Source organism: Lepidothrix coronata, unplaced genomic scaffold (genome assembly GCF_001604755.1).
Source record: "Lepidothrix coronata isolate B3197 unplaced genomic scaffold, Lepidothrix_coronata-1.0 Scaffold8, whole genome shotgun sequence".
Classification (NCBI taxonomy): Eukaryota; Metazoa; Chordata; class Aves; order Passeriformes; family Pipridae; genus Lepidothrix; species Lepidothrix coronata.
This window is the reverse complement of record NW_016690188.1, coordinates 3,365,928-3,393,135: the sequence shown is the minus strand read 5'-3', so window position 1 is coordinate 3,393,135 and position 27,208 is coordinate 3,365,928. Positions and strand designations below refer to the sequence as shown.

Genomic DNA, 27,208 nt, shown 5'->3' with positions numbered 1-27,208 from the left:
ATACAAATTCATTCCAGAATTTCTGTATCCCTACTCAAAGCTCCTGATAAATGCCTTTATCTAATGTTATTTGCAGCACAGTTAATAATCAAAAGAAAAGAAATTCCTTAAGGAAGTTTGTAGTTTGAATACAGAACTGATAAACATACTGTCATGGAAGAACTGTTAATTCGAAATTATTAAAATCACACTGCCCTAAGATATACAAATAACCAGTTAAGTCAGGTGAGTGACTGCCACATGCATACCATCTAAAAATCAAGAGATGACTTAGCATGTAGCAACAGGACTTCTTTAATATTAACAGCTTCACCTTAAGGTAGACTATGCCAGAAGCTGAAAAGGCTGAAAATGGTTTTGTAGGCTGTGCTTTCCAAACTTTTCAGACATTAAACAGGGCGTAATCGAGGTATCTCTGAAAATAGTCACCTTTGTTCTGCAGTTTCCAAAAGCCCCAGTAGAAAAAAATAACTGTGGTCACAGCCATGTAAAAGTCTTACCACCTTTTTATTCACTTAATACCATTGTCTAATATTTAACTATGATGCAAGTGTAGATTTGTATTAAAGGGAAGCTGTTCTACAGAATCTGATGTGGGATTAAGCTCAGAGAAGGATGGATTCAGCTATAGTCTGAACTGTGGATCTACAAAGGTGTATGATTATAATTGCATCACAGTATTTGAAATCAAGCTATACCAGCCTATGTAAATACAGAACCTAAAATCCCCATAATCTTCCCAGTAAATCCATGCCTGGTAGATATCTAGGCCCTCAAAGGTGCAGAGATTCACTGTAGACTTTGCATAGTAAACTTGCATTTTCCACAAGCATTCAAAATGAACTAAAAATTCATTCAAAACTGCCATTTCTTAGCTAACCAAGCGTCCCTCAATGAGAAAGCAAAGTTAGTTAACCTAAGGGTGTAAATGTATGTGTATTTCAGAACTGGCACCTGCACAATCATCAGAACTTATGAGTGGTGACACATGAAGCCAACAGAATCTAATCACACTCAGTATCTGTCCTCTGCCTCCCTGTGATTTGTCAGAACAGTTTCTCATGATGCAGGACTCTGATGTTTTAGCATAAGAACTAAACCTGGAAGGCAGGGGTGTAATTTAAGTGCCAGACAATAAAAAAAAGAGCCAGCCAGATCCCTGCTGATATCATCAGTGAAGTAAATAGACCTGATTCCCAACTGCACTAAGGTTCCTTCATGCCTCTCTGGCTTCCCAAAATCACTAGCACCAGTATCAACAGGCTCATAGCTCTCATGAACGTGTGAGATATGGGAATACTGACAGGAGAAGCCCTCAATATTAATGACAGTGGGTTCAGAGGGAGGACTGACAGTGAGACAAAGTTTCTATTAAAGGATCTGGGAGGCAGGTAGCTGAAGGATGAACACCATCAAAGATTTCCATCTGTGTCTAGGAGGTGTTTCTACTGAAGAGATATTGCCGCAATAATGCTCAGACGGCAGGAAGGAACACAATGTAAGGAAACCGGGTAAATTAATGTTTTAATAACACCGAAGTAACGGTGTCATCCATTTACCCAAATCAATTAAATGAAGAAGGACATTCCAGTTTCTAGGCTGTTGCTAGGACAGATTTGCCGAGGGCTCCTGCACATTCCCAGTCCCTCCATTCCTGAAGCGCTATTGCCCTCTGGCTGCGAGCCTCAGCCCCTGCATGGAGAGCAGACACCTGCACTCCAGCACTGTCCCCAGTTCGTTTGGGTTCTCCCCCGTGATAAAAGATGTCTTCTGTCAGAAGAGTTCAGGTTCCCAAGGTTAGAGAAACTACAGTCATTTCTAATGTCACTCAGTTTTGTTGCTGTGTAAAACAATAAACAAATGTGCCCTTTTCTCTGAGAAGGAACTACCATGGGCTGCATACAGATTTGAAATGAACCTGGAGTTCTGTGATATTACAAGGAGAAAAAACGTTACAAAATCTTTATGTCTTTTATAACTGGCACTTTTTGTCTGAACTGATAAAAGAGCACTTGCAGGATTAACAGCAGTAACGCAACTCTTTTTCTCACTTTACCTGACCACAGAGATACAATTTTTTACTCCAATCTCTGACAAGCTTAGATAGTAAAATTTTCCCCATACATATTTTGTGTTTAAACAGAAAAGACAGCACAATAACAGGCATCGTTGTCTTCTTCAACTCTATATGCGATTCTGGGTCCTGTAACCATGGACGTTAATATAAAAGGCTGCCCAGTTTATTTTAAGATTAAAAAATTAAGTGCAGGCAGCTAAGGGGCTTCTCCCTGCCTGGGGATACATGTCCCCTTCAATCTCCTTCAATTAAGAGTCCTGCCCAGCAAAAAGAAAAAAAGAAATACAGAATTCAAAAGTACTTCTGAAATGTCAGGAGTGAGGATGATGAAAGTGCTTCCTTCTTCCACCAAAGGAAAGACCCCACAGAAGACATTCTTCCACAGCAAGAATACCTCTACTGATTTTCCTCCAAAACTCCTTCCAACTGCTGCAGGGTGGACTGGAAGTGAAGCCTAGTGCAGAGTTCAACAAGATAGGCACTGCAAGTTACAGTGGTGCAGCAGCAGCTTTGCTTTTCTTAGCAGACAGCAAAATTGCTTTTTTCTTCCCATCTCTTTTCTCCTTCCCAGATAAACTTCTGTCTTCTGTTCCCTGTGGAGTTTAGTCTGGCAAATCTATGTAAAATTATGTTCCTGGTGAATATTGCTGGTAAACGTTTCTGAACTGGATGCTTAAAGCAATATTTCAGTCTTTTTTCATCAGAGGCAGTAGGGAAGGAAGCTGAAACGGGTAAAGAAGAAATCCAGATCTGAGGACTGTAGGAATAACATGAGCTCAGGAAGAACTGGAGGGGATCACGACAGTCCAAACCAAAACTGATTCCATCAGAAGGAGGAAAGCTCTTCTAGGTCAGGAAGGTTCTAATTCTGCCTCTTCCAATAGATTTGAGGGGATTTGTTAATGGGTGTGAACTGTAAGTGGCTGTTATGCATCCTCAAGCATCCAAGCACTCTCTTGAAGATTCTCCCACAACCCAGCAGTGGAGAAAATTTTCTTGAGGTGAACATTAAAGAAATAAAAGCATATTTCCCCTAGCAAATGTCACTGGGGTACTTTTGTTCTGTACCTAGCAACAAAGTTTTGTCATAGTAAACCACACAATCAATTTTAATGACATAAAAATATATATTCTAAGAAAGAAGTTCTGGAAGAAAAGCATATTTTTATCAGAAGTGTTTCAGGTATGCATGTCCCTTATGACTGCCAAGGATTTAATCACTAATGAAATGACTGTAAATCAATTCTATCAACTATTTTACGGGGGCATAAGTTTGGCTCAGCATTGTACTGCATGCTCAACAAGAGGGTCAAAATCTTCAGGGAATTTCCTTCCTGTTAATGATGGTTTGGCTTTTTTGTTTTTGTTTTGTTTGCTTGGGGTTTTTGTTTTTGTTTCGGTTTGTTGCAGGTTTTTTGTTTGTTTGTTTTTTCTTTGTTGTTGTTTGGCTGTTATCTTTTTTACATCACTAGAGTAATGTTAAATGGTTGAAATCCAGAACCTTTGGACACCTAAATGATAAAATACACACAGAACTGAGGTACCTTCTCCCTAGCAAAGAACTCAGTGGAAGACGGGGAAATCACCAGGAAACCTTATTCAGAGAATCAGTGCCCAAATATGCTAATAATTGTTATTGTTTGGTGCAAAAGGATTTACTGGTTTTGCACATGGAAAAGCTTCCTGCGATTGTATGATTTTATATAGAAAAAAACCTTGTATTTTTGGAAAAGCAAGAAGGGAAATGCTTTAAATTTCCATGCTCCTGGAATAAACTCATATATCAAGAAACAAAATATTGATAGGATGAACCTCTTCAGGGTTCACGTTACAGATTCTGGGTTTAATTAGTAGCATGGCATAGATCTGGCTGGGTGAGGAACAAAGGGGGTTTATTAGTCAAAGAGCCACCATTTCTGTCATCCAAGATACTCAGGACTTTCAGACTTGGAGAAAAGAAGCAAAAAAGAGATTTCAATAATGTGGTTTCCTGCCTTTTTTGTGCAAATTGGTGTGAGTCAGCAGTAATCTTGAAATGAAACCAGCAGCTGAACATTTTATCACACCATGAAAGCAATATCTGCTGGATACTATCAAACATGATGGTTCAGATATAACAAATGACCCAGGAATTTCTGAGATATTTGATTTCTGGAAGCAGAAGGCCTACTTTACATACGCATATATTTACTTTTACTCAGATATATGTATGTTTGGGTGTGAAGAGTTTATTTTGTTTTTTACACAAAATGTATAAAGACAACATGTCGTTATACTACTTTCACAGCCACCCCTGGTCCTTGCTGAGGTTAGATATGCTAAATCTATCTTGTTATCTTAATGGTACACAGAGCTCAGATGTGACTTGGAGAATGGTCTGTTCTACATCAATTCTGTGGGAGTCCTCAAGATTACAGATATCTATTCCACCTTTCCTTCCTTTGACATACCTGCACTATCAAAGAGCAACCTATTTTGACACTTACATGTTTATTAATATCTACTCTCTGCCAGCCTACAGCCTCTCAAGTGAGCTCTGCATTGCTGTGGTAGAGAGCACGCAGTCCTTGTGCCCACTGCTCACCAGTCAAAGTCAGCCTCCGTGCACACACATGGCTCCGAGGTCATACCCCCAGCATATTTTCCTTGCATGCATTTCTTCTCTGACTTGCGCTTCCTGTAGATCCTTTTGGCTCCCATGATGCAAGCTTCTCCCTAGAAACAAAACCAAAAATATTTCTTTGACGCCCACCAGGCTATTTGTGTCACCTGTTTTTTCCAAGCCTGTGCAATGGGAGGTGTTACTCAAGGGAAGAGGACAGGAAGTCAAATGCCATCTCAGTACACTGGAGCTAATTAAAGCTACTGAAGCTTTAACTGAGACTAAACCAGCTTTTCCAATACACACTAAGAAACTATCTGAGGTTACTTATGTATCTGATTCAGAGCTGAATTTATTCCAAACCCAATGAGCAATTGATCCAGGCCCATTTCACAGCAACTGAAACATCCCCCTGCAATCTGAGACACAGAGCAGGTCTATTTCTTTAGTCTGATCTCTTTGGGAATAATTTCATTCAATAGAAACTAGTAAAATGTGTTTATGTAAATACTTTCCATGGATGAGTTCGGGTTTTACTGGGTTTGACTTGTTATGTGGATGCTAAAACTCCCTGTATTCAGCACCCTGCTAAATATTTCTATCTAGGGAACAAGGCTCAGTCTTGCAATCTCAATGGAAAGGAATTCAAAAGGCAAGATTACACAGCAGTCTTCCTAAAAATAGTTCTGCAAGCTCCAAAGCCAGCATCCTCAAAGAAATACTGCAAAATTCTTGATATTTTCGCTCATGCAAGTACAAGAAAGTAAAGAACAAAATACAGAGAAGTCTCAGTTATTACCTTTTATGCTGTTAAAATCGTTGCAAAAAATTTTTTTGTGGCTTCGATTTGATAATTTAATGGCATCAAACAGAAGAGCCTGAATAGCAACTGGTGTAAAATGTTGTGCTTCCTTGAAATTCAAGGAACTGTACTGATTTTCAGCATCTAAAGATCTAAGTAATAACTGGTCTCTTTAGTGTAGAGTTTTGCCTTGTGTGAGCAGCTAGTCTGAGTCAAGCTACTTTCATTTCATATTCATTATTAAATTCTTGCCCAGCAAGACACATACAGAACGACAACCTTTGACGATATAAATGTGTGCTTTGCCTTAGACTTTAATGGAGCCTGTGGTGTTTATATAACCACAGAACTTGGGCCATATTTTATTCTAACCTGATATAAAACAAGCTGTTGTGTCAAACTTGGCAGAGCTGGAAAGGTGCCCCAGGGCAGGTGCAGGCACTGTGCAGAGCACCTTACCTTGATAGGCATGTAATGAATGCTTCCAAGAGTGATGCAGCAGCTGCATCAGGACAAGGCAGAGGGGCCACTGAGCTGGGGAACAAAGTGTCCAACTCCCATGACAGACAGAGACAGAACAGGGATGAAACCAAGTGGGCAATGAGGCTAAGGGGACCCAACTAGAATGGTCTTAAGACACTGGCTCTGAGGACGCAGAAGGACAGAGAAAGAGAAAGGAGGTAAGGACAGGGAAATTAGATGGGAGGAGTAAGAGTGAAGGAGTTCAGGCCTCAGTGGCAGTGCTTCTACTGTTGATGCATCCTTTAAGTCTGAGCTAATTGCCTGCATAGAGGATGATACTCAAAAGACAGGTGTTCATCTTTCAGGGCTCACAGAATCTAAATCTGAGGCCAACACATTGATGTAACAAAATGGACCCATCCAGTAAGGGACAATCTCATATGCCAAACTGACAGGAAAGGATATTGGATCATGCTGACCTTTGACTGTAGAATCATTAGCTAGTTCAGTTCAGATCTCAGCCTACTTGCCTCTCACCTGGCTATGGAGTTGCCAAGGCCTGTAGTCCTCTTCTGCACATCTCCGATCAAAAATGGACTTGTAGTCTATTTTCACCAGCTGCCACTCTGAGCGGTGGCTGAAATGTCCAAACACACTACAGGATGCAGCAGAAAGAACATACAGTAAAAGGAAGCACCTGATGGAGTCTGGTAGTTACAGAGGTACAGTTACCCACAATTTCCAACAGAGATCAATTGCTTCAGGAGTGATAGTACTACTCATTTTCACTTGACTGACATAGTGAAAGTGAAACTTAGCCTACTAAATATCTATAACAATATTAAAAATTGCATTTAGCGCTTATTCTGTTCATCAAGACCCTCCCACTTTTGACAATACCCAAAAAAACTCTATTTGAAGCAAAGACTCAAGAGAAGACTTGATGTGGGGCTGGAGACAGTAATACCTATGGGATTTTTATCTCAATTATAAGTTTTGGGAATTCCTTCCATGTAAATTAAAATCAGAACCTGAAGGAAACATTCTTTATACATCTCCATTAACTGAGTTTAGTTTCCAAGCCACACATTCTGCCTATTACAGGTCAGTCAGAAACCGAATTTTCCTCCTGTTTTTGCAAATCTGACCTCAAGTAAAATGACATAGTTTCTGTCATGATGAGTCCAGATTTATGCATCGTACAGAACTCAGCACACCACTTTGAAACTAAACATAATTTTTTATGAGTCAGCCTCCAGGCAACGTTTTGTCATTCATTTTTACAGAAGAATGTCTTCACTTTTCTGTCTCAGTTAAAAAAAAAGAATGTAGCAGCAAAAACACAGTTATAAAAATACTTCACCATCTTTCTTTCAAATATTCATCTGTCAACAGTAACTCTGCTTTATATCACATCCAATTTGAGGAGTCACATTTCATGTTGATAAGCTAAGTGATAATGTGTTTGCAGCTTGCAAGGAACCATGCTGTCATTCCCTCAATCATATCAGAAATAAACTGATGATTTAGCAACAGAAGACTGCACACTCCTGGCTTCAGTCAGTACTTGGTTTGGTCCCCAATCAGAAATGCTATTGTTATGAACAACCCTTCTAAGATATTTATGGTGCAGTTCTCATGAACAACAGCATCATGGCATGCTCACTTACGTCATGATGAGAGTTTCCTCTCCAGGTTCCCCTAAAACTCCATCTACAAATAGTGGGAGGGATGTGAAACTGTACTTGCTCCAAGATCTCCCTTCATCAAAACTTAACCTGGAAGAAAAAGCAGAATAAGTGTCTTCTTTCCTTACTCTCCTACTTTACTTAAGGAGACTCTCTAGTCCACTAGAGCTGCTATGGAGAAGTGGGAAGCAGCTTCGCTTTTTGGATAATGGCTTTTTAGTCCTTTAAATAACTATTTTTTGGGGGAAGCATCATAAGCCAGAGCATTGATCAGACTTGTTTGGCATCATACCACTAACCCATGGCCAATATTTCAGTCGTAAAAACTAATAGTTATGTGAGAGATTGATGCTTTAAGGGCAAAATGTAGCCTAGGGATAAGATTTTTTAAAAAATAGACCAAATAGATTTTGAGCATCCCATTTCTGGGTCCCCAACATTAAACATTTTAAGGAGGTTAGTTTTCTGGAGCATGAGAGCTTTGACTCTTCAGACCAGCAGTCCTCCCAGCGTGAGCGTAAGTGAAAGCTTAGAACTGCTCATCATTTGTTAAGACCTGTGTCTGTGTGTTTCAGATTTTGATAAGACAATGACTGTAGTGGAAGTAAATAAGGTAAAACAGCAAAAAACTGTATTCTACCTTCTAAGCTCAAGAGTGCTAACTAATGAGGACACTTTAGACTTATTGGCTACGTAACCCTGAATCTACTCAAGAAAATTCTGGTTCACAAGTGCTGCCTGCCACATAGAAGACAAGTTAATCAATAATTTTGAAACTAAAGAATACTTTATCAATTTAATAAGAGACAAAGGCATAAACCATGTATATATTTTATAATCAACCAAACTCAAGAAACCAAGTTGTGGTAAACCAGGAGTGTTGTGGAATTATATTGACAGTATCTTAGATCTGGCTGAGCCAAAATTATGTAAACTGGAACTGCCAGGACTTCTTAGCTTTATCTGAGTTAATGTTTGCCAGTAGCTGAACTAATATTGTCTAGATTATAGCTACAGAAAACTGGATGCATATTAACTGCCTATTTCCTGCATCTGAAAAGAGGGAGAGCAGACATTTAGCACAGAAGGAGTCATTACCAGAGGTGTCTGATAGGTAGAGATGTGTGTTTCATGGCAACAAGTACTCCCCCTTGATCCAGGTAGAGAACACTGTGCTCTTCCTCAAAGATCTGGAAAAAAAAGTATCTATTTAAATCTATTCTTCTTAGTATCACGAAAATTGCATAGTTTTTTAAGTATGATCATGATAGAAGACAGGTATGTGCTAATGAAGTTACAGATTAGAGGAAATTATAGAGATGGTTTCTGTATTCTGTATTTTATTGTTTGGGTTTTTTTCCCCCCAGTTTTCCCAGGTTTTTGGAAAATGCATTCTGCCTCTCACAGAAAGTTAGAAGCATGGTTTTTTTGCAAGGATCAACAATTTCCTTTCTTTCAATGACAAATTTTTGTTTAAAGAAGAATTTCATGTGCTTGCACATATCTGGCCCTATCTCACATAATTGATGTAGACAGAAAAATGAGGGCTAGTCAAACATTGCAAAATAATTAGATTCTTGGAATATCAAATATTTGAAAAGATTTTCTTTTTCTTTCCCTTTTTTGTATTAACTCTCTGCAAACATTTGCCCTCTAGTCTATATAGCAGCATTTGTCTGTCTGAGAAAGTTATTCGTTTTCTGCATGACTTGATATCCCATTCAAAAAATAGGAGTAATGGAATTTCCTGATCTGAAGATAAACACATTATAGTATATTTCTTAACAAGTGGGACTCCACTAAATATTAGGATCTTAATTTAACTTCAACATTCAGTCTACTTTCCACAAGTAAAGAAGAGGTAGCTTTATGAACGTAGCTTTAACAAAGTGAACTTAATTCTGTCATTTTCTCCATTAGCTTAACAGCAAGGCAAAATAATTTGTTTATATGGACATTGAACTTTGGACAACTCAATGCAGGTGAAATGAGTCCCATATGGAGAGAGGAAAAGCAGACCAGTGCAACTACTGATTTTCAGGAAAGTATAATCATGGATAATGAGAAAAATGGTTTGACTGGTATAAGGGTTGTAAAACAGTAACACATTCTTTCCCCTTAATATCTATAATTTATGCTGTTCTCTTTGCCACAGGGTTAAACCGAAGTCAAACTTTGAGTAGAATTACTAAAATAATTTTCTTTAATACGAAGTCTAACAACATAGTCTTTTTCTTTGAGCATTTCTGTACCTTTCAGAAGGGAAGTTTACTCTTTTTTAAAGGTTTGCAAAAAACTACTCTGAACCAAATGAAACAAAAATTAAGTGACAGATTGAATCTACTTTTATAACAATTTCCTTTGATTAGTATTTAGACCTGTGATTCTGTGTCACTTACCTGCCTCCAAGTGTTCCCAGCATCAGAAGTAACAAACATGCTGATGTCATTGTCTGATAGCTCAGTGCCTATATTGCCTGTAAGATAAGCATTAGTTAGCACTGGAATACTCTCAGAAACACTAGAACTAACAAATCAGAGGAGTAAATGTGTTTATTTACCTTTTGTAATTATAGAACCTCTAGTTTGGGGAGGATAATGAGGGAAAAGGAAAGGGGGAAGTGAATGGAGAAGGGGAAAGGGGGGAAAGGAAAGGGGGAAAGGGAAGGGAAGGGGATTTCAGTTTGAAGAAAATATATATAAAAGACCAAACACATGCAACTCTATACACCTCTAATGCAAAGAAAATGCCCTAATTTGAGTCTTATGTTCACAGGAGTAGAGGATTAGGCGTGATCTCCTTGGTCTTGAAGGCCAGTTTCCATAAAAAGCCATATGACAAGTTGAAGGTCCATAAGGACTTTCATTTGATAGCCAGCCTTCTTTCCCAATACTAGTGGTGTGACACCCCACGACCACTCAACATGCACCACAAAATCCAGATTTTGTCAGTGTTTGCACATCACACACAGGCGATCTTTAAACGTTTCATACCTGAAGCTACAATAATACTGGGGGCAGTGTCTCGGCTGGCGATGTTTCCTGAGGTATAGGGGTTGTCTGAGACCTTCAAGTGAAGATGAAGGGAGCAATAGGGCTATGGAGAAAGGGGAAGTAAAAGTAAAAAGCAGATACAACAATGCATGCACTTATTTCTACAGGCTTGGAAACATAGAGTGTCCTCCTATATTTCTTCCTCATCATTGCATTCAATCACCCTTAGAAAGACACCGTCACTTTGCTATCATTTTCTGACACAACCTGTTCCCACTGGGAAACGGATTCACCAGGCTGAAACTGTCTCCCAAGGACAAGATTTTGAGTCTGTTCCCTCAAAGGAGGGAACCAGGCTTGCAAGGGCAGGTGATGATAGGGACTACCCAGCTCTTCTGACTCCTACCTCTGTGAAAAGCAAAAGGATGTAGGTACAAAATGACTCTGCGAGCAGCAGTGCCCAAGCTATCTCTGCAACAAGAAGCAACATAACCCTACTGGTGTGGTGCTGAATCACCACTAATTAGTCAGGAAAAACAACTTAATTCAGACAGTGCCATACCATTTCTTGACTCTTTTTGACATATGGCTCTGTTTTGCACTGCACTGCAATAAATACAAAGAAATACCACGACTGGAAAAGTGTTAGTTTCAAAGTTATTTAAAACAGTGCTTCATCGCCCATCTGGATGTGACCTTTAAGATTTCAATACAAATACACCCATGGAAACCTCACCTATTTGCTATTGATTTTGTATGCTGGGTACTCAGCAAAGACAGGAACGGTACAGAATAAATCAGCTGAGCAAGAGGGTAAGTCAGAAAGGCAGATTTCTAAAACTGTCATTACAATTCCCTCCAAAACTGTATTGTCATAATTTCTGAAAATTCCTAATAATTATTTCCTTTGCCTGGGTTTTATTTTCAGTACTTTTTCTTCCAAACCTCATGAAGACCCCTTCATGAAACATGCTAAGGGAAGAGAGGGGGAAAAATACTGGCAAGAAATCCTAAAGCAAACTGACCTAGCCAAGGTGGACATCACACAGGAACATAACTAGAACAAAGCCCATGGTACAGCTTGCCTAGCTCTATCAGATGAGAAGGAGAGGCTATGTGGAAGGGCGTTCAGACAGTTCAGGAGGCAGGTTTTTCTAATACCAGCTGCCTAAAGACTAGACCTGCAGCCCCAAGAGTCTGGCAGACATCCCCTGCAGGAGACCTCGTCCCATAGGTCACTGGAGGAAGACCACTTATCCATCCCATCTCAAAGCAGGTGACTATGACTCTGACATGTAAATTCCCCGGTGCAGAATGGCAGGGTTCTTTTGGCAAAGGCAAATGAGAGTGGTAAGGAGGGATGGGAGCTCTCACTTATGTGAGACGGGAAAAGGGGACATGGTCTGTGCAGAAGGGAACACAATCTGCCAAATGGAATGTACTGAGCAGCCTAACTCTATCTGACAGCCTTGCGAGGGCAGCCGCTGGAGCAGCCTGGGGGCACCGGGAGGGAGTGGAAAACAAATTGAGCTGACATGAATGCAGGAAGTGGAAAAGCATTGCAAGAGTATGAGTTCTTTCCTTTTACATTTTTATCGGTTGTGAGAAGACTAAATAGAGAACATATTTTTAATATTCACATGTTCCAAGTCCACTTCAGCATTCTGAAGACAGAAGCAAATGGCAACTCAGTCAGTTCCCAACTCAAATGAGACCTTGTTAGACTAAAATCTTTGTGCTACCAGAGGTTTTCTTTCAAATTAGTCTCATTTAACATATAGTACATAAAAATGGAATATATATCTCAAATATTAAAATCCAGGCCATCTGTCTAAGCAGACAGATGATCTTTTCAGTGGCATGACCTCTTATTGGTTGGAGTGCAGTAATGCTTAGAGTCTCTAGTGACAACTGGGTATGGTGTAAAAACCAGCCTTTCTGCTCCTAGCCAAACACCTAAAATTACTGTCCATGGCCATCCCACATCCTCACTGTGTTAGCATTCACTTCCTCATCTCTAATGTATACCTTCTCCATCTCTGTCCTTATAGAGTTCATTAACAGGTATTTTTCCAGCTGGTTTGTGTTCTATCATGTTTAATTCACATACAGACATCTCACTCTGATTTTCAGAATTTTCATCAATTGTCTCTATCCCTTTTGTTGTTACCAACAAGCTACTGAAATCGTTATTATCATCAGAATCACCAGCTTTGGGTTTCCCTGTCATTGCCCAGTACCCATCTGTGCTACTTGCTGCACCACCACTAAGGGAAAGATGACCACAGCTTGGAGCATTTAAAACCTAGGTGGAAGACAAAGCATAGGTGACATATCCCACTGCTCTGCTCACTGCCATAGTTTTTACAGTTCTGCTAGAGTCCATTACTTCCTTCCTAATATTTTCAAGCCAGAACTTTTATGTTCCCCTCTTTATGTTCCCCTCATTCCTTAGCAGTTTTCTCATAAATGTCCAGAACCCCACTTCTTGGCTGTTCTGCAAAGCCCATCTGAACTGTCTCCAATGGCGTGAAACACATAAACCAGCTATTAGTGGTTGTACCTGATCAGAAGTGGGACAGAGTATTATAACATAAGGATGATGCTAGACACGATTCCCAAACCTAGGGGGAGTCTAAGTATTTTCTCACCTGCAACAGCGAGAAGTAATGGAGAGAGATAAACACTTCAAGAGAGCTATACAAAACACCTCCCTTAAATGCTTTTTAGCAGATGGTATGAATGTCTCCCCCTTTCAAGAAGAGGGTCTTTGTCTTGAAATCCATATAATACATATGGACAAGACAAAATGTGGGAGGGAATAAACAGATGTCTGGGGAAGTGAGACAGAGAGAAAATAAATGACTGGCCCAAGGTCATGCAGGAAATTGGAGATAGGCCTGCCTAAACACTGAATCAAGATTCTCTTGAGATTCATCCCAGTGTTTGAACCACTAGTCCATCCTTGAAAGTTAATTGATTAACTCTCCTGGGCAGATGCCCATTTCTTACCAGACAGAATTACTTCTCAGCTAACTACTTCACAACACATGATAAGTATCAAACTAAACCAGCATCTTTGAGATAAAATACCTTGGCAGGTTTTTTATGAAGATTAAGTGTATTCATCTTAGAAAACAAGTGGTATAAACAAGAAAAACAAAACCCTGGGATTAGATGAAATTTCATTGCTTTCCTCCATCCTCATTATTCAGAACTGTCTCAAAAAAAAAAATGCAAAGAAGTTCTGAGTCGCTTTGAAAAAACTACCTTAAGCAAAGTGTCAGTAGAGGGAGGGCTCCGTCTGGCTCGCCTTGTGCTTCAACCAGATTCCCTCTTAACCCCCTTAGCTGCCAATTTAGCTGCTATGTACTTATTTCTGTTTTAACTCTCACTGAGTTTAAGTTTCAAGACCAGATGCACAGAGGACACAGCATTGCACCCGCAAGCTGGGGACCAACCTGTCACTCTGGGAAATGGCAGATCCCATTCTAACAACTATCTGGAACATACGTCACAGCTGTGTCCTGAGCTAGTGTTAGAGACATTTATCTGAAAACCAGCAGTGGGAAAGCATTAGTATCTGCCATGGTGTAAGTATGGGAGCTATATAGGCTAGATGTACAATAGACTATTAAGAATTCACTTAGCTATGCCATAAGGAAAAGCAGGATCTGCCTTACCAGCCCCCTAAAATATTATACTGCCATATCATATAAGAAAAATCTTGGGCATCTGATAAAATTGGTTATAATTTGAAAAGGTCAAGGTGTGGTTTTTTTACGAAATAACCAGATTTCCAATCGATTTGAAACACAAAGGCTTTTTTAGATAGTCTCTTCCAAAAATTAAATTGCTTTACATCTGCAAAGTTTTCTGAATATCATCTTTTTTTGTTTTTACCTCATAAAAAGATCTAATTAAAAATGCACTTAGTTACAATTTTTAAAATCTTGAAAGAAGAACACCAACTCAAACAAATTTAGTCATGCTCTGAAATAACTCATCTCTCTGAACCCCAGTCCTCCCTATTTATTTTTTCCAAACTCGACAGAAAATATAAGACTTGCATTTTGGCTTAATCAAAAAATCAATTATTTGAACAGCTTCAAATATTTATTCTTTGCTCTTGCAATAGTGCATGACATTCAGTTAAGAGATTAGTGTAGCATTCAGCTACAAAATGTAATTCCGATTCAGATTTTAACAAACAGTCTCAAAATGAGAAACTTTTTTTTTTTTTTAATGGAAAGCAACATATAGGTACAAGACAGCAGGAGGAAGAGCTGTCTAAATAGTGTCCCTGATTCTGCCCGGAACAATGTTACAATTTGTGTAATATGAAAGCTATTGAGAATCCCAAATACAGGGGCTCTGAGTATTAGCCCACTCCTGAGTATAGATTGCATTGGCTGAAAAATATGTCAATATAAGTCTAAGCTTTCTAATTTGATACAGATCTCCAATTATATTCACATTGCTTATATTTCACTTTCCCTCTTGAAAACTGTTTGCATATAATGATGATTAAAGATTTAACTACATGCATATCTATATCAATAAGTACAGAGACAGATACAATTTACATCAACATAAAGCTATACATATATTTGAATGAATGTGTCAATTCTCACTTCTGAGCTCAAAGAGAAAATGATAAATGTTAATAAATATTAATGTCAACAGAGAGGCCTGAAAGAAATCAGAGCTCTATTTTCCTTTGAGCCTGTCTCCAGTTATTAGAGCCCTTAAAGTTTCTGAGCTACAATAGCTCACGCCTCCCATCTAGTGTCCAGAGAATCAACTGCGCAGACACAGCATCCAGTTCACCTGCTATTTAAGGGGACACCATCAGTTGTGCAGACGGAAGCTGATCCACGATGCTTACTTCTGCTCCAGAAATTAAATTAAATTAAGCTAAATTACAATGCCATGTCTTGCAATACTTACCCCCTGGCAGCCCCAGCCTGGTGTGCTGCACTCCATGAGACACATTGCATGGAAAGGGGAGCTGCCCTCTCTTTCTTGTGTTACCTGGTAGAAAAAGATTGTTCTGGATATTACCACCCCCCCCAAGTTTCCCCCTCAGGTACTTACTAGGAGACAGTGAATGGGATTTCCTCTCAGATCCGTGTGTGGAGCCTGCAACAAACTCCAGTCTCTCCCTTTATTGTAGGTGATGAAAGTTTTCACTTGGTTGTCAATCTTCTTGTTAGCCAAGAACATTCCCTTTATCCCTGCTACCTAGGAAAAATTGACATGGCTGAAAAATAGATCAAGTCCATGCAGGTTCTGTGCATGTGTCCCTCTTTCCCTGTCAAACCCAACAGGGCTCTGGTTGGTGTGAGAGTGTTGTCGATGTTAGGGCAAGAAGTCTCAAGGTACATCAAAGGAAAACAAGTTGAAGTGCTGGAGAAAAGCTAAAACCATCACAGGTGCAAAGGTGACAAATGGGAAAGCAAGCTTGTATTTCAAAGTCATCATGGTAAGAATGAGATAGCACTATCTGTAAAGTGACAATCTCTCAACTGTGTAGGCATCCTTCCCCTGAAAGATGAAATATGTACGGGGCAATTATTTGTCTCTTGCACAACAGTAGCTGGACACAGTGGCAATTTTGACCTTGCAAAGAAAACAGCAACACACACACATGAACTTGCAGTTCAGTTCTTCCATTCTTACTCAGCCTTCTTCAGACATTTCATCTAAGGATCCCAATGTGCTTCACAATTATCAGTGTTTCAACAGGATAACCTGGGGCACAGAGGTATTTTTATTGTGGTTTTGTATTTTGAGGAAACCAAAACACTAGTGACTAAAGCAAGGCCACTCAGAATGCTAGTTGTAGAGCTAGCAATGAGATCCTCATCTTTTTATTTTTCCCAGTGTTTCACCCAAGAGTTTCAATCCATAGACCTGCAGGAGGATTTTGTAAAGACAAGATGCTAACAGATTCACATTGGAAACAAGCCTAAAAGTATCTTAGTGGGGAGAAAAAAAATCAGCCTCAAACCACAACTCACATTGCAGAATGTTCCCATCTTCTCAGCACACTGAAAATCAATAGCCCAATAGCTGCTGCAGCTTGCGAATGAATTTGTTAGGCTGTCATTCTGCAATCTGAGTGCAGCAATAAAAAGGGAAGTGAAATCAGGAGAAGGAGGGGGAAAGTGAGAAACTTTTTGGTTTCCAGCAAGTCAGTTCAGTCATCCACCTCATCTCTTCTTATGATGTAGAACTAGCAGACAGAATCATTCATCAAGACTTTTTATTCATAGAGATTATTACTTAAATGGCATTGCATGGCAAATGGTTACATAGCAGATTCAGAGCTTTTTCCAGCTCAACTGATTTAATTATGTGGCTGGATTTGGATGCTACAGTGAACAGGACCTTATTGCACTTTTAGTCACATGCTGTGAGACTACTAGTTTACAGTGCTTTGGTACAGAATATTGGTGTACTTAGTCATTTGCAATAGTACCCTCTTGCTTGAGCTATGGCACAGGATTTCATTTGAAGTTGCACAAAGACTTTGACATGACTTGCTATAATGGGCGATAGTTAAATTAAGTAGTTAACTAATTTATTGTTGATATAAGCAAAAAAAAGATAACTTTTTCAATTTCTTTGCAGGATTTATTTTTCCTACCCAACTAAGTATTCCGGATTTTTTTGTCATAGTAGAAAGGCACCCTGAAAAGACAAGGGTACACTGTCACCCAGTGATATTGCATTAATAGACAGGGCTGAAAAATAATATAGTTCCATCTTTACTACCAGAGGGCTAGAGCCTATATTCCATTTGTACTTTGCTTTGTTGTTGTCCTGAAACAGTTCTATTATATAGTCCCTGTGAAATTCTGGCCATAAATGATTATTGACCATTTTATATATCAGCTGAAAAATGTGTTCTGAAATGCTGTGAATTTTTCTTTTTATGATTCTAGTCATGGGCTAGAACTCAGAATCCTTTCCCAAGAAAGCAAAGTTATGTTATACTGTCAGTCTTGGACAGCTTTATCTTGAAAAAAGACTGCACACCCTGTACATGGTTGTGTACTCTCAGTAGGAAGGGATACACCTACTGCATATACACAACCATGACACACACAGTGATCTGTTCATCCCTGCTTTTCATAACAGAGAAAGACCCATGTAAGGAGTGCATGACCACGAGCAGTCAGAGAGAAAAGCACTCCATCAGCTCCCACCCAGGAATTGTAAACAACCCTCACCACCCTGAATGTATTGTGTGTAGACACAAATGCTGGTCTACACTTTCAGAAGGATTCATACAAGACACTTGAACACACAACTGAAAAGACATTCTTGACTCTCCATCACCATCTTCATACATCAAACATACTTCTCAGCCAAGATACATACTGCTATAAAAAATAAGTCCCGGAGTGACAGTCATATACACCATAGCTATAGACGCATCTGCTCGCAGTCTGTTACCACTTCAGCCCTGGATTCCCACAGGCAGAACTGTCTTGCTGTGGACCAGTCCAACAGAGCCACACCACATCACCGGAGAGACACAGGAACTAGAAAGGGAACTCAGACCCAGTGGTCAGTGATTTTATCTCTTCCCTTACTCTAGGAGATGGTCTCTAGGACAGCGTTTTTCTGAGGAGAACTCAGGGAGACAATATGAAACAATTTTTATTTTCTCTTTGTACCCAGTGCAACTCCCTGTTGAGCAGCATTGAGCAGATTAATCCTTAACCTAATTCCTAGGTTTAGGAATTACACACACAAACATGTTCACTACAATGCAACCAGAAGAACTTACTACTTCTAACACCTGACAAACATGCATACAGACACACGCACACCAAACAGGCCTTTCTCTGGCATTTTCTCAAATAATAGTGTTTTTTTTTAAATATACTGCTGCCACCACATAAGGACTCATTTTGAAAACTCCCTACTTCCTTTTAATTTAACTATGGATTTTTTTTCCTTCTCTTGTCTTCATCTCCCCTTACCCCTAGAGCACTCATCTTTTGCAATAATCTGACTTGGAGAACCACATTGGCTGGTTTTGTGTTCCCTTCCAGCTAGAACATCAAATTGAAAGGAAGGTTTGTGCCAGGTTCCATGTCAGCCAATATTCTTTCTATCTAGATAATCAGCAGATATGACACTGTAAGTCTGATTCCATCAATTTCAATCCAGGTTACTGTGTGGTGTCAGCTGAATAAAACAAAGCAAAAGCTTTTCTTCTCCCCTCGGGATGTAGGACACCTTTACATAATGCAGTAAAACCGCTTCCTGAGCTGACAGTAACAAGAGGCAACAGTTTTTCCATGGGCTGCCAGTGCTGCAGAGAGATTAATAGTAAAAAATGTCCAAGTGGCTGAAATGGCAGTGCCCATCCTCCTACAGTTCATCTGCATTGATGTACAACACTTGGGATCTCTGGACAATTCAAGGTGGTTTCCAAGTAAAGGGTAGCTGAAGGAAAACTATATAGCAGAGCCAATATTCAGGCAGTGATGGGGAAATATGGGAAGCATCTTCCTTTTGGAAGGTACTCGTATCTAGTTAATGACTTTTATTCTAAATGGTCAGAAAATACCCTGGAAGAGACCTGAAAAGAGAAACTGACCCTCAAAACAGCAGATGAGGACTGAATTTCTCATTAGCTGAGTGATGTCTCCAGAGGCAAAAGAGGCAACAGGGCAAGAGATGTACACATTAAGGGCACATTAAAAGTCCTATTCTTAGGATCAGTTGTCACAGAAGAAAACGTAAATTGGCCTTTTTACAGGTGAGCTTAAGCAGAACACATTTGTTCAGAAAATGTCTCAGGGATAAAGAGGGCACTAAAAAGAGGGAGGAGAGCTTTCATGCTCATAGGATAGCCCAAGGGGGCATATCTATAATCACTTGAGTTCCCAGAATAGTCCAAGCTGAGAAAGGTGACAAAGAGAGCTGAAAACTGCTGTCTCTNTCCCTGTTGAGCAGCATTGAGCAGATTAATCCTTAACCTAATTCCTAGGTTTAGGAATTACACACACAAACATGTTCACTACAATGCAACCAGAAGAACTTACTACTTCTAACACCTGACAAACATGCATACAGACACACGCACACCAAACAGGCCTTTCTCTGGCATTTTCTCAAATAATAGTGTTTTTTTTTAAATATACTGCTGCCACCACATAAGGACTCATTTTGAAAACTCCCTACTTCCTTTTAATTTAACTATGGATTTTTTTTTCCTTCTCTTGTCTTCATCTCCCCTTACCCCTAGAGCACTCATCTTTTGCAATAATCTGACTTGGAGAACCACATTGGCTGGTTTTGTGTTCCCTTCCAGCTAGAACATCAAATTGAAAGGAAGGTTTGTGCCAGGTTCCATGTCAGCCAATATTCTTTCTATCTAGATAATCAGCAGATATGACACTGTAAGTCTGATTCCATCAATTTCAATCCAGGTTACTGTGTGGTGTCAGCTGAATAAAACAAAGCAAAAGCTTTTCTTCTCCCCTCGGGATGTAGGACACCTTTACATAATGCAGTAAAACCGCTTCCTGAGCTGACAGTAACAAGAGGCAACAGTTTTTCCATGGGCTGCCAGTGCTGCAGAGAGATTAATAGTAAAAAATGTCCAAATGGCTGAAATGGCAGTGCCCATCCTCCTACAGTTCATCTGCATTGATGTACAACACTTGGGATCTCTGGACAATTCAAGGTGGTTTCCAAGTAAAGGGTAGCTGAAGGAAAACTATATAGCAGAGCCAATATTCAGGCAGTGATGGGGAAATATGGGAAGCATCTTCCTTTTGGAAGGTACTCGTATCTAGTTAATGACTTTTATTCTAAATGGTCAGAAAATACCCTGGAAGAGACCTGAAAAGAGAAACTGACCCTCAAAACAGCAGATGAGGACTGAATTTCTCATTAGCTGAGTGATGTCTCCAGAGGCAAAAGAGGCAACAGGGCAAGAGATGTACACATTAAGGGCACATTAAAAGTCCTATTCTTAGGATCAGTTGTCACAGAAGAAAACGTAAATTGGCCTTTTTACAGGTGAGCTTAAGCAGAACACATTTGTTCAGAAAATGTCTCAGGGATAAAGAGGGCACTAAAAAGAGGGAGGAGAGCTTTCATGCTCATAGGATAGCCCAAGGGGGCATATCTATAATCACTTGAGTTCCCAGAATAGTCCAAGCTGAGAAAGGTGACAAAGAGAGCTGAAAACTGCTGTCTCTGCTTAACTTCTAAAACAAGCGGTTGGACTGCTAGAAATGCAAAAAAAATTTAGAGAATGATACTATTCAGACTGTTGGGAGCTTTCAGAGTCAGAGAGCCAATGTGAGTCCAAGCCGATACTGTGGGGCCATGGGTTTTGGCTGAGAAACAGAGTTCCTCTTAGCAACTGAATGAACTATTCCAATACATTTTGCTGTGCATGAAAGAGCCATGAGCTCTTCCTCACCTGAGAACCCTCTGGTGAACACAGCAGTGAATCCCTTCATAATATTAGGCTGGGCCAAAATTCAACTCGTGTGTAAAACCTGGACTTAAAACTCAGCTGATTGCACAGAGGCCCTTAAGTGAAAGGAGGGTAAAACTAAGTGTTTAGTCACTTACTAGTTTTGCTGTTCACATGCATATTACAAGACTGATGTGCAAAGAGGAAATGGTACTGGCATCATATGAGCTTCTGAGATAGAAATGAGATGTTTGGAGTTATGACATACCTCATAGAGGTCAATCATCACATTCCCCTCCAGCCCTTGACTACTCTTGACATTTTCCAAGGCCAGGGTGAAGTAGATCCCTCGGGTGTCGGAGATGTACAGATTGTACGTGTCGTTCTGGTTCCACTCTTGTACAGCTGCAAACACCTGATTCTCATCCGTGCTGATAACATGCATGTCCTGGGGAAAGAAAAGAGAGGGACGTTACTAGAGGGAGCTCTGCACTGTCATTTCCAAGGGCATCAAAGTAATTGTGGAGGAGCAAGGGATAAATTTAGGCTGGAGTTTAATCAGTAGACAATACTGCTGTAAACTGGACATTCAATCTAGGAATATTTTACACCACCTCTCTTCTGCTAATTTTCAAAGCAGTAATTAACTGATGAGGTGTTAATTGAACATTGGTAGCAGCACTTTTGCCCACCTTATCAACACCTTCATTTTAATGAAAATACTTTGTCTGAGGGGTAGGAAGGGTTGTTAATTAGTTGTGGGTTTTTTTTTCTTTTGGCACCTGAGTGATTCCACTTGTGATTGCGGAATCAGAGATATTAAAAATGTTTAAAGAAAAAAAAAAAGAAGTAGCATCTGAAACATCTGCTTGTTCCCCAGCATTCAGAAGTCAAGTATGCTTGGGACCTGATATAAGGAGGTTCTAATGGGTTCTAACTGCAGCCAGTGCTGATGTTATCTACTGTTTCTAATGACAGTGTGGACTTGAGCCAAGGTCCTGGACCACAATACTAAACACCACACCCCAAGAAATTGAACAGAAAAACAACCTTAATCCTCAGTAGATGTAAAGAAGAGAACTGTAGTTCGATCATTAGTGTTATAAGTGAGGTTTTGTTTTACTCTGTTTGTTCGGTGTGTTACAGCAGGCAGGAAACAATGAAAAGATTGCATAATTAAAGAAAAAAATTAAAAACTATTAAACCAAACTATTAAACCTGATTACATCTTTCAATGCCTAGAGAAATTATTACCCAATGGAAAAAGCCACCAAAGAGAGAGATTGTTATAATGAAATTCCCAGGCTCTATCTGCCCAGCACAGGCACCCTGAGTTCTTTGGTGCCATAAAAATCTATTGAGGTAGGAAAAGAAATGAAGATTTTTTAGTACCAGGTGATTCCCAGAAGACTCAGCTGTTCTGTCTGTTTTGGGCAGATATCCCAAAGTTATTCTGCTTCCATGAATCTCAGCCAGGACTTTCTATATGCAAAACTGGGAACCTTATCAGAAAATATACTCTTTGGAAGCTGATGCTACTTCTTCCTTCTGTTAATAATATTCTTTGATAATTCACTGTCTTGTGGATTTCTAGGGAGAATAAATACTTCCAGATGAAGCCTTGTAATGTAAAGATAAAAAAATAACACAATGAAGAAATTTGATCTATGTATTTGAAAGCAGATTCACCATGGAGTTAATATTCATAACAGTTGTTTGTTCATCCAGATCCAGGTCCGAATACAGAGTGGATGAATATGCACTTGATTTACTTGCTTCTTTGCACTGGGGAAAATTGTATCCCAGAAGATGGGCTCGTTTTGTGGAGGAACAGATTGGCTTGATTCCTGAGGCAATAGTAAAGGTAATATAAGTCCCACTGCCTTCTACTAATTTTGGCTGTGAATACACATCCTCTTGTAGCTCCAGCTGTGCTGGTAGAAGTTACAGCCACAGCTGTTTGTTTGAGGCTCCTTATTTCAGACTGTCACCTTGGTGAATCTGCTGGGAGATCTACATCAGTAGGTATTCCCAATGTGCTTCAGGCAATATTGCCTAGTGCAGCTCTAATCTCAAGTTTTAACTTCTGCATATGTGCACACATGGGCAGGCCCCTCTATTTAAACATAGACATATTGTAAGTAAAATTTGTTTTGTCTGGTGAATGTACTGTGTCATTAACTTACCATTTCAATTAATAGTTTTGTAATAACTAGCGGAGAGGGGTAGAAAGATGCTTTGATCAACACCAGAGAATATTAAAGGCAATTTCATGAATGTTTAAGAAGCAAACAAGTTAATTTATTCACTAGATGCTTCTTGAATTTGATCAGATCATGCTGTAAGATGGATGTCTAAGGAAGATTCCACTAAGGTTGAAGGAATTTAAGTCTGGGGAAGCAGAGACTGAGACTGAATTGGTATTATATACGTAGTGTAGAAAGTCAAAAAAGATAGTGTTCCAACTCTGTGCCTTTGGGGATAAATTTTCCTCTTAATTTTTCCTCTTAATAAGTCCTTGTCCAATAGGTGTGGCAATGAAAGCTTTGATAGAAAAGGATCAGTATATGGGCATCAAACAGGTCTTTGACCAACATCAGGAATTTTTCATTTCCACACTGGCAAAATTAAAATCAATCAGCATATCTTTTTTTTTTTTTCCAGGGTGGGGGTTGATTTTTTGGGGGCCAAAATAATACAAAACAACAGCCTTCATCTTGATATGGAACAAGCTCCCTACAGAGGCAGAAGAGGACAGGAATGTGAAGCAAGGCACCTTTGTCAAACAGTTGTCATCTTCAGGGGCTCTCCAGGCTTCTGTCTACTAAAGGCCTGAGCTTGTTTCTCTCTGTTACAGCATATACTAGAAGTAAATTAATATACACTTCTACTATCTGTCTTTTTTGCCTTTCCAAAGACAAAAGTAACAGAATGATGCTTTACATTGGCTTGATCAGGTGTCTACTCTAACGACTAAAGGCCAAGGCTTTCTGAATTATGGAACATGCTTCAATTGCCCTTTTTGTGCTTGGTCAGGGAACTTTTCTTCCTGGCAAGTTAAACAGTAGGGATGTGTAATGCCAGTTTTATTCTGTCAATTACTGGGATTGTCAGCTCTTTTAAGGTTTGTATTTAAGGTTTTGGGTTGGGTTTCTTTTGTGATTATTGCTTCTTCTGTCAGGATGTGCATCCTGAGGTTGAAAGAAGGTGATGAATTTAAAACAGAGGTACCACACGCACCCATCCCATCACTATTCAACCCAATACCAGTTAAGACAGGTCTTTTTAAAAGAGAAATTGCTTGGCTTGCTTCACTATTCTCAGATGTCTGCCCAGTGCATTGGTCTAAACTGGAGTAAATGTAACCTGCATGTACACTTAAGGTGATTATCATAAGTGACACGACAGTCTGTGACAGAACCCATATTCTGGCACTGTGGTGCAGAACAGGCAGTAATAATCCACATATCAATGTCACTGCAACAATTAACAGGTCTCAATAAAGACTATTTAGAGGATTAACAAAACCTGTAGCCACATATTCAGGCATCTGCTTGTAAGGAACAGTGTTTCAAGTTCATTTAGGCTTTTAATTAAACTAGCTACCAGGCGGTTAATGTCAGCAAGAATAATATTTTAGTTTTGATTTGCTGTAGGCCATCCTGCCTGAGAAGCAGCATCACCTGCCAAAGCTGCCTGCCGTCACACGCCTCCAGTTTGGGAAGAGTGACACGATGAGACAAAAAGCTTGATATTTCCATCTTCAATTCCAGAAGTCACTTAGTACTCTTTACCATATTTGGCCCCTCCTTCTTAGCTGAAGGAGATGAAAGAGAATTTGGACATAAAAGAAGCTGTTTGTTTAAATTCCCTGAATAATATAATTCTGCGCATTTTTCAAAGAAGTGACTATCTTGCTTTGACAGCAGCCTCCTAGACAGCTCTACTGTAGCTCTTTCCAAGTCAAATGTAGCACTTCAGTCTTTGAAGATATTGCAAGATTGTGATAAAGCATCTTTCTTTAGGTCAAATAACATGAATATATTGCTCCAATTCCTTTTATCTGAGAACATATTGTAATTTAATTGTAGTACATTTTCCCCAGCTCTCCAGAGGTCTCTCTAAGAAGGTGGACAGAAAAGTAAGTGTGGGCTAAACGAAACAACAATTTTAAAGCAAACAGTCTCTCTACAGATGATTTGAATCATTGTAAATGACAATTTTTATTTGGATTTTACAATAACCATTCTAAAATGTAACTCCCTTGCTAAAGGTTCCTTCGAATAACACCTGTTTAAATTCGATCTGAATTCACAAGAGTAATTTCCTCCTGCTTGGACAGGAAGTTTCAAACCAACCAATCTTTAAATGTGACTGAAAATTTTGAGGCAGACCACAGGTCTCCTGTGTCAGAGCTAAGAAAATCTCATGGCTTCTGGTATGATCCTCAATGTCCTGTAAGCTGGTTTTTCAGGTGATTTAAACAGAAGCAAAGGCTACAACAGCAGAGTAGGTAAGTTATGGCACTGGTAAGGTTGGTAAGGTATTGGTAAGTAGGTAAGGTAGGGTACTGAGGGCCTGGGTTTGAGCTGCAGTCTGTTTATACAAAGGTCACCCAGTCAATCTACTATAAACAGGTCGTTTGGGTTGAGGAATCAAAGACAGTCAGTTGTGATATTAGCCAAGTTATCCCTTTGAATATTTCCACCTACAAAATCTGGTGCAACTTCAACTCCTAGGAATAGATTGACCTTGCACTTTCTTTTTTTTCTTTTGACAATCCTCACTTAATTTCTGGGAGCACATTTGTATTCAGATGTTAGACCTCACATAGAACCCACATGATCATTTGCTACCTTTGAGCTTAATTGAAATTTAAGACAGACTATATTAAGAATGAGAAGGAAAAAAAAATCCTGTTTTTGCTAAGAAGCCATTAGGACCTTAGCTGCAAAATGGTGGTTTCTAGAAAACAGAGCTAACATTTTTTATAGCTGTTTTAAAAAACTCAGCTCCAGAAGGCAGAAATACCCTTTCAAGCTCCAATGCTAATTCACCATTGTTCTTAATTAGGGAAGATACAGAGCAGACACACAGAGACATCTCTTTGCTTGGTTCCCATTAAAATCTGCTAATGAGGCAAGCACAAAAAGAAACCCACACAAAACGGGGACAGGAAAGGGGAATTTTAAGACCAGAAAAAAAAAAAGACAAAAAGAGAGAATCTCCTCCAAAATTTAATTAACTATAAAGAAATGGTAATTGGCATAGGCTGTGATATCTGTCTACATTCATGCCTATGTCCCTGATTAGCCAAAGTGCTGACTTTTGGTTTTAGTCCTTTCTTGTTTGCAAATGTTCTGTGAAAGAAGAATGGTGTTTGCACTCATTGCATGCCATCTTGCAGTTACTTGTGTTGGATTCAAGATTTTCTGTGCAATCAAAGTATCTGTAGACTCATATGGGCATTCCAGCAACAGTAACCTACCTTGGGCAAGGAGTACTTTGGCAGCTTCATCTGTGCAAATGTGTTCCTCCTGTAAGAAACGTAATAATGTGGTCTTCCTCCTGATGTCAACTATGAGAGAAGCAGGAAAGATATCATCAGGTTTTTCTTATTATTTTTTTATTATCATGGAGAATATCAAACAAAAGCTGTTAAGAGAAATACCACAGTGTGGTAGCAATGCCTTAAAACTGCAGTGCTGTTACAGGTGATGGATAAACATTGATCCAGTTGATAGCAGCTGAAAAATAAAACAAGAGGAATCCCACTTTCAGCGAGGAGAAATAAAGGTCAGAATTTCATGTGAAAACCTGGAGAAACTGAAGTCCTAACTTCACTTGGGCCATGAAGTCACATGCTGGTACCAGAGCTCTCCTCTGCCTTACCACAAAACTGTCAGTTCTTTGCTATCTGCAGAGCTGCCATGTAGGCTGTTGGTTGGATCAGCAGATTGGCAGACATGAGGCTTGATTTGTATTTCTGCTTCCAGCTTTGGTTCCTGTGTGGCCATGTACAAGCCATCATAGGTTATCTGTTACGAGATCAGCTAAGCAGTCAGGGATATGAAGGGCCAGGAGAAGCTCTGTGGATTTGGCATTTCTGTGAATCGGGCTATTTATTT

The 27,208-nt window shown here is 39.5% G+C and overlaps 1 protein-coding gene across 1 annotated transcript in view; it reads right to left on the bottom strand.

Annotated features, from left to right (window-relative positions):
* The window catches only part of SORCS1 (sortilin related VPS10 domain containing receptor 1), a 270,695-nt gene that overhangs the window by 40,886 nt on the left and 202,601 nt on the right, over positions 1–27,208 (bottom strand). Inside the window, exons 8-16 of the mRNA XM_017804167.1 lie at positions 26,569–26,658; positions 21,349–21,528; positions 15,722–15,868; positions 10,625–10,727; positions 10,031–10,107; positions 8,730–8,821; positions 7,614–7,721; positions 6,481–6,598; positions 4,662–4,792 (exon numbers count right to left, since the gene is read on the bottom strand). Of these exons, the coding sequence (XP_017659656.1) occupies positions 4,662–4,792; positions 6,481–6,598; positions 7,614–7,721; positions 8,730–8,821; positions 10,031–10,107; positions 10,625–10,727; positions 15,722–15,868; positions 21,349–21,528; positions 26,569–26,658 (1,046 nt within the window). The remainder of the gene's footprint in view (positions 1–4,661; positions 4,793–6,480; positions 6,599–7,613; positions 7,722–8,729; positions 8,822–10,030; positions 10,108–10,624; positions 10,728–15,721; positions 15,869–21,348; positions 21,529–26,568; positions 26,659–27,208) is intronic.